Source organism: Argopecten irradians, unplaced genomic scaffold (genome assembly GCF_041381155.1).
Source record: "Argopecten irradians isolate NY unplaced genomic scaffold, Ai_NY scaffold_0568, whole genome shotgun sequence".
Taxonomy (NCBI): domain Eukaryota; kingdom Metazoa; phylum Mollusca; class Bivalvia; order Pectinida; family Pectinidae; genus Argopecten; species Argopecten irradians.
The window spans coordinates 11,999-19,511 of record NW_027188035.1 but is presented as its reverse complement, the minus strand read 5'-3'; the positions used below and the strand labels follow the sequence as shown (position 1 = coordinate 19,511).

The window sequence follows — 7,513 nt, the reverse complement described above, 5'->3', positions numbered from 1 at the left end:
AACAACAAGACTGCGCATAGTTTCTGAACGATTTAATGCTGTAAATATATAATTATTTTGTACATCACAATGTTATGTTTTATGTTAACATGAAAAGTGTTGTTATGATTAACATTAAAATCGTATCCATTTGAAACCGTTCTTTTGTGTTGATTTCTTTTTTCTGTATCCTGGAGGTGGTCCATCAGTTTTCTTTGTCACCTGATAGTCATTCATCCTAGTATCCTTCGTGTTGGAGGATTCCTCGACGGTAGAAACGCTTGAATCATTTAACGGTATTGATGTTTGATTACCGTTCCCTATCTGATCTATGAATCGATCAGTTCCCTTCACCTGTTGATAGTCATTGTTTCTTCCAGTATCCTTCTTGTCGAAGGATTCCTCTCCCTTAGACATTTTAGAATCATTCATATATATTAATGATTGGTTACCGTTTCCTCTTTGATCTTTGTATTCCTCCTCTTTGGGAACGTCACTTAGAGCTTCCATTAGGTTTTCGTACTTGGTCTTTGACAGTAGTATCAATTCCTTCGACATTTGTCTTTAGTGCTATCAGTACGGGTTTCAGCATCCAGGGTAACGACTGTCTCTTTTGGATCAATAGGGCTTTCTTTCTTCTATGACTCAACTGGTGACTTATTAATGATCTGATGAATGTTTTGTAGGGTCGTAATTTAGATACGTACTTCGTTGTAACAGGAACAAAACCTCTATATAGATTCAAAAACACTTCACACAGTGTAAGTAGTTGCTCCGTACTTATGGTACTCAACAGCGCCTTCCTCTGCTTGGAATCGGCTGAACTCAATATGTTTAGAAAACTGTAATGCGACTTCACTCTTCGACTCATCGCGATTGAAATGACTAAAAAATATCAATTTGGTAGTTTTATTTAGGTGCGTATATTAGAGGGTCTTGCCATGGAAAAACGTTAGTGCGCAGCCTGTAAGAGTCTGGTGTTAATGGAGACAGGTCCACCAATAAATAACCAAACGAAACTGCCGTTGCCTTATCATATGCATCTTTGAAATATGAACTCTTTTTTGGAAATATCTGACTACCAAAACTTATTATCTGTCTCGCATCTCTAACGTTTCGGAATAGTATGAAATAGTGACAATTTAGTGATATAGTTCTTGTATATTTCCCAGGCATGTACAGGTTTTGCGTAAGAAAAACTACAGTGACATTTTTATGGTGAGCCGTAACACAAAACAGTGAAACCGAATGCTCATCTCTTACAACGTGACTCATTAAGTCGTCAAGTACCAGTAAAGTGTGTTTAGAATCCTTGCTCCAATCATCGATTTGTTCCTGTGATGGTAGACCTTGGTGAAGGATCAGGTTTGGAATGTTCTTCTCCATATCTTCATGCAGTGGTTGACTTTCTCCATAACACACTATCACTTTTGTTGGAGATATCTCAAACATCGACGAACCATTACGGAGTAATTCGTAAGTCCACGTGGTCTTGCCCGACATTGTGGCTCCTGACACAGTGATGGTGGTTGGTGAATGAAAGGGTAGTGTGGCTTTCTCAGACATGCTGTCAGTCGTCATGTAAAATTCATAAATGATAAAGGTAGAACGTTACACACCTACTATATATGTCAAACACACGATAAATTGGTGAAATTTCAGTTACATTTATTTATCAATAATTAAATACAACTGAAGTAATTGGTTACATAATCATATACGAACTCATCAGCTGATGATTTACACTTTTGAAGTTTTGTTACAATTTGATACATGCTCACAGTTCTACACTTTAAAATCAGATAAAAAAGTACATGAAATCCACAAGTGTTGGTAATCTTAGACTGTATGGGCACGTTGTTATAGATGCACGACGACGTGTTTCTCTTGATGAATCCTTCAAGATGTGAACCATACTGGTCTGGCTTTCTTCCCAGGCTATCATAAAATTCGGCGACATTAGGATTCCTAAACCAAATAGTCACCCAGTGTTTTCCGGGTAGTCCCGAAGGGTCCGTGTTACACACGTAAGCTGATGGATAACTGCTTACATGTTGTGGTAAAAGGTCCGAAGGAAATACTCCTTTGACAAAGTCTTTGAGACATCTGTCCTCTTTAATGGCACACTCCAACTGTTCCGTGTTCATACTCTGGTGTACTTTACGTCTCTGGATCGGTCTATCTCTAAAAGAGCAGGAAATTCTCCATACGCTATACAATTCAATGTTTCAGTGGTGTTTTCCGCGAATTTCACCTCCAATCTAACATTTCCCTGTCTAATCAGATTTATATATTCTTCCCCTAGGTCACAGGGTGCAATATTGAAGACATAAACAGCAAACCCCTGATCGAAATTGGATCTGGTTACTGTAAGTCCTCCGTCCTTGTTCCATTTTTCGGCTGCTTCGAAAAGATTTACGTAGGGGGTCACGTAATTCCTGTTGTCCCCCGTGTCGATCTTCATGGGTCGAGTCGGGACACTCTCACCGTTTACGTACAAACCTATCTCGGATGCCAGGTTCTGGAAGTTGAATGGATTCTTCGTGTAAGATCCGTTGACGCCACTCTGACTAACAAAGGCAAAGAAGGCTTTTGATGGTAGATTATTGGACCATACGTTCTGCCAAATAAAAGAACCTGATCCTTGAGGACAAGTGTTCATCTTTACTTCAGTTCTTGTCAATGGATATTTCGCGGTGGTGTCTTTCAGTATTTCTGCATGATTGATGAGCACACCACTGTCCACCCTGACCATACATGCCTTAAATGCCACTTCCAGGACTTTTAACTTGTAACTGGGCGATGTCTCGTCGCTCATCAGGACGAACGGAGCTCTATTCCTAAACAGTTTCAGGTGTAGGTCCACGCCGTTGACGAGGTATTTATCCATCCTGAAGATGTCTTCGTATAAGGGTCCCTCCATGTCGAAAATTTTGCTTTTTTCTGTGTAACTATATCTCATCCTCAACCCATTATTTGTCCCTCCGGTGACAGGATTTCCATCATTTAAGTCAAAATCATCGGCAAAAAAAAGTTGACTTTGCAACTGGGACTCCGTTACGGGTTGGTCACTTGATAGCAATACTTTGAGATATGATTTCCATGGGTAATTACTCGTGTTTAGAGACACTAATTTACCGTTCATGTAAGTGTCGATCTGCGACCACATGCTCTGTAAGGGCATGTTGATGATTCCCGTCTTTTCGCCTGCAGTTAAATCTGTATCATCTGACTTCGTTATCTTACATTTGACGTAAAGCCTGCTTCTGCGCAGGTCCATATATTCACTGCCTTGTCCCGGAACGCTAATTTCTATAGGACTGTCCTCAGTATTGAACGCCGAGACTGGCCTACATTCCGTGAAGTATATCTTTTCGATGGCTACTTGATTTGGCGGTACAGTGAATATTGAAAGTTCCGAAGGAACACCAATGTCCCTTACCTTGTCACTGAGAAATGCCATATTTTCCCTTCTTCTTACCAAATACACTGTCAAAGTCTTCTATGACGAAAGTACTTTTCCTCTTTCTCTTAGACGGTTTGTTGGGTTTTTTTCCTTTACGGGGGGTCTTCGTAGATCTTTCCCTCTTGGAATCTTTCTTCGATCTGTTGGGTTTGGGGTTTTTGAACCCTTTTATAGGAACGTGAGGGAGGTTTTCCTTTGTGGTTTCCTTCATTTCTGACTTTGCCCTGTCTTCTACGGCTGACATGGGCGTAATCTGTTTACCCACGACAATCTTTTCTTCCGGTTCGATCGCGACGTGTGGATTGACGGGAATCACGTAAGGTTTCTTTACGTACATGCCTGCGACGCCTCCTCCAGTCTGTCGGCCTCTGTATCTTCTGGGGTCAAATGTTCCATCCAACATATTTTTGTAAAACGATTTCCATACTCTTGGATCCGACACATACGTGGATCCCATCTTCTTCAGTGAAAGGGTAGTCGTTTGAAGAGTAATGTCACCGTGACGTCTCCGTTGAGAAATGAAGCAGGTTGGTTGTCTCTGTCTCTTATATAGATGTGGACATCCGAGCAATGTCCTATCCTCATTGGTATATCATATGGTGTTGCAAAGGTGATATTGGAAGTTTTCTTGGCGTACACCATCCTCAGTAAGGGTAGCTCACTCTCTCCCACGATGGTATCGTCACACAGATCGGAACATACTAACAGTTCAGGTCTACTCGATGGTGTCAACCCTTTTTGAAGCTTTATGGAAAATTCTGTAAGTGATACCGTCCAGTACCCCGTCAATGTAAGTGGTTTCGGTAGATGCACCCTGAAGTCATACACTTTATTGTCTTTGTGAGTGTCTGAGCTGTCCGTGGATCTGAGTACCATTCTGAATGCCATATTTGATGTTTAATGAAGAGTTAATGATGGACAGTCTCCTTTTATACTTCTTGGAGGTCACTCTTTTTTATCCAAGAATTAAACTTCGATGGCCAATGCAGCCAAGATACTAGTACTTCTGTTTCGTCCTTTCTTTTCCTTTCTTTCAAAATTTTGTCTACCTTCCATAAGGTGTTTTCCGCTACGTTCACCTTCTGTAATTCCTGTTCGTAAAACGTTCCCTTGATGGTCAATAAAAGGATGATGTAAACTTACAAAATTTTAGTACCTTTGGTTTCATTTTGAGCGTATATGTGACGTATCCCTTCTTTCTTCATATAATCTGCCAACCATCTATTCTTGAATTCACTGCCCTTATCTGTCCTCAGTACATCCGGTTTCCTGCCTTTAGCAAAAATGGTTTTAAAACCACTCAATACTATCGATGCAGTCTTCTGCTTGAGAGGATGAGTGAAAAGGTACCTGGAAAATACGTCTTGTACGACCAGTATGTACTGAATATCTCTATTGTATTTCGATATATTTTTAACGTCCATTAAATCAGCATCCCATTGGCTGTCGATTCCCTGAACGACAACATGTGTTCTCTTGAACTTTCTCTGTACTCTCTTTTGTAGAGAATATGCTTCGTTGTTCGATAGGAATTGTCTGATCCTACGCAGACCTATCTTGTGTTTCCCTTGTCTCTTGACAAACTGGTATAGTTTTAAAGGTCCAGAGAAAGCTGCAGAGTAACGTGGATCTGTCCATACTCTTTCGAGGTATTCTTTCTCCTCTTGTGACAACATCGTAAATGAAATGTATTTTCTGGAGCGTCTCAATAAATAACAACAGAGCTAAATATCGTGACATATTCATTTTTTTTATTTACATCGATTACATACATTGTACAAATGGATTCATTCATTTACAGTATATCACTATTATTATATGGAACGTGTCATCATATCCGTTTACAATGATCAAGAAATATTTTGACTTGGGTTGCAATCAAAGCATTCAATCATCTCCATCTGGTTATGATGAGTGTCCTCACACAGTCTCACGTCATCAAGTTCGTCACCAATGAAATCTGGTAACAACAGCATACAGTCTTTCAGCTTGTCCCATTGTTCGAAGTTCAGGGCAATCCCTTGTCTCGTAGGTACCAACCCTCCATCTTCATCCTTGGGCATGTACCACCTCCGGATATTGACACAGCCATATCCACTATTTATGCTCACGTAGAGGTTTCCACCCAAATGTAACTTAATGTCAACGAGTTCCCCTTTCTTGACTTTTTCTATTGTGTCGTCTATGGTACCGGAACACCTGTCCACGAGTCTTTTCCATCTCGTGGGATTGAGAGCAATGCCCTTCTTTGTCGGAAACGTTGTCCCGTCCTCTCTCTTCCCGTATGTTCTGATGTGGATCAAAGTCTCTCCGCGAAACATGTTAGCCACCACGTAAACTTCCTTGCCTATGTGTAACTTGCAAAAATCCCCCATCAACATTCTCTTTAAAGTGTTTCGCGGTATTAGAGTTTCAACGTCCTCGCTCCTTTGACGCTTGGTTCCTCTGCTTTCATTAGTTTCGTCTATCATCAGTTTTCCGGTGGCCATGGTGTTTGTTATGGAGAGAGACAGAAGATTCGTTTCTTATATACCCTTCATGATGAGTTGCACGATCAAGGTGAAATCTACAACTGTATTTCACAAGAGTTAGTAACGTTTATTTATAGATTGGTGTATATTTTACAACATTGTGAAATATTATATGTTGACGTCACAGGAATCTCTTGCCGATCATTTTGTGAAATATTGCTGATATTGCAATTATTGTGATTGCATCATATTGTGAAATATTTGCTGATTTTGCAATTATTGTGATTGCATCATATTGTGAAATACTCACTTCCGGAAGATATTGCTGATTTTTGCAATTATTGTGATTGTATCATATTGTGAAATATTGCTGATATTGCAATTATTGTGATTGCGTCAATGGTGTATAGTTTACAACATTGTGAAATATCCTATGTTGACGTCACAGGAATCCCTTGCCGATCATTTTGTGTATTTTTGCTGATATTGCAATTATTGTGAAATACTATCTGTGACGTCACTTCTGGCACTATTTTTTGATTGCATCATATTTTGAAATATTTGATTGCGTGTGATTGCATCTTATTGTGAAATACTATCTGTGACGTCACTTCCGCTATCTATTTGTGACGTCACATCCGGCAACAGGGGTACATACATGCTGCTCATTGATACCTTTGAACATACATGTATTTATTTCCACATCAAGACTTTGGTCAAAAAGTCATTTATATTCTGATCTGTTCTGACTGATCGTAATAATTACAGATAGATGCACACAAGATGCAAAATAACTGTCCATAATAATAAGCATACAATTTTCCTAACCGGTCATCATTTTAAATATATTAGAAATATAATGTTAGTACATAATTTATGGTTAATTTGAATATATGGAGATTGACCACTTTTAGCCCCGACCTTAAAACCTTCAAATCATTTGTACAGTTTTGAATTCCCATCCCAAAAGGATGTCCCCAATGCAATATATTCAGAGAAGTTGTTTATATGGAAATAGCCACATTGACCCATTTTGACCCCCTGGAGGTCAGTCCGATCATCTGTTTAATTTTGAGTTATAAAGATGCTACCAGTCGAATTTTGTAAAAATCCTAAAGCGATTTTGAAGAATTTGAATGGACGCCGCGGTATCACATAAGCTCACCTTGATCCTTTGGAGTAACTTTATTTAATATATTTTAGTAGTATTCCGCAAATCTATGTTTTACTTCAAATACATCAGATGGAACTAATGTGCTCAAAACATTTTACATAATGTAACAAGCATTTTATACTGTGTATTGTATTATACAGTAAAACCCCGTTATATCGCCACCTTCTGTTTTCCTAGATTTTGGCGATATATCAAGTTTGGCGGTATATCGGATTTGTCGTTGAAATCTTAATTAGGCCGAAATATAGGTAGTCCCCCGGTGCCGTACTGAAACAGACTTTCTAGTCAGTCTGTGTAGTGTACGGCCACTTCGTATTTTGTAATATGAACAGTTCCAAAATTAGAGTAATTTCGATAGTAGTCTTTCAATAAATATTTCAGCTTGATGTGTGTAAAATACGAAAACCGAACACGTTTGTGCTA

At 39.2% G+C, this 7,513-nt stretch overlaps 2 protein-coding genes across 2 annotated transcripts; both read right to left on the bottom strand.

Moving 5' to 3' along the window:
* Positions 1–2,122: 2,122 nt before the first annotated feature.
* LOC138313051 (uncharacterized protein F54H12.2-like) lies at positions 2,123–3,259 on the bottom strand. The gene has a single exon (XM_069253706.1). It carries the CDS (start codon positions 3,257–3,259, stop codon positions 2,123–2,125), a length of 1,137 nt encoding a protein of 378 aa, XP_069109807.1.
* A 1,920-nt stretch (positions 3,260–5,179) lies between these two features.
* Positions 5,180–6,584, bottom strand: LOC138313056 (uncharacterized). The gene has a single exon (XM_069253710.1). The coding sequence runs from the start codon at positions 5,932–5,934 to the stop codon at positions 5,296–5,298; it is 639 nt and encodes a 212-aa protein (XP_069109811.1). The 5' UTR covers positions 5,935–6,584; the 3' UTR covers positions 5,180–5,295.
* Between the last annotated feature and the right edge of the window lie 929 nt (positions 6,585–7,513).

Excerpts from the sequence above, each read along its gene's own strand:
- LOC138313051 (XM_069253706.1), bottom strand. The coding sequence starts at position 3,259 with ATGGACCTGCGCAGAAGCAGGCTTTACGTCAAATGTAAGATAACGAAG.
- LOC138313056 (XM_069253710.1), bottom strand. The coding sequence starts at position 5,934 with ATGGCCACCGGAAAACTGATGATAGACGAAACTAATGAAAGCAGAGGA.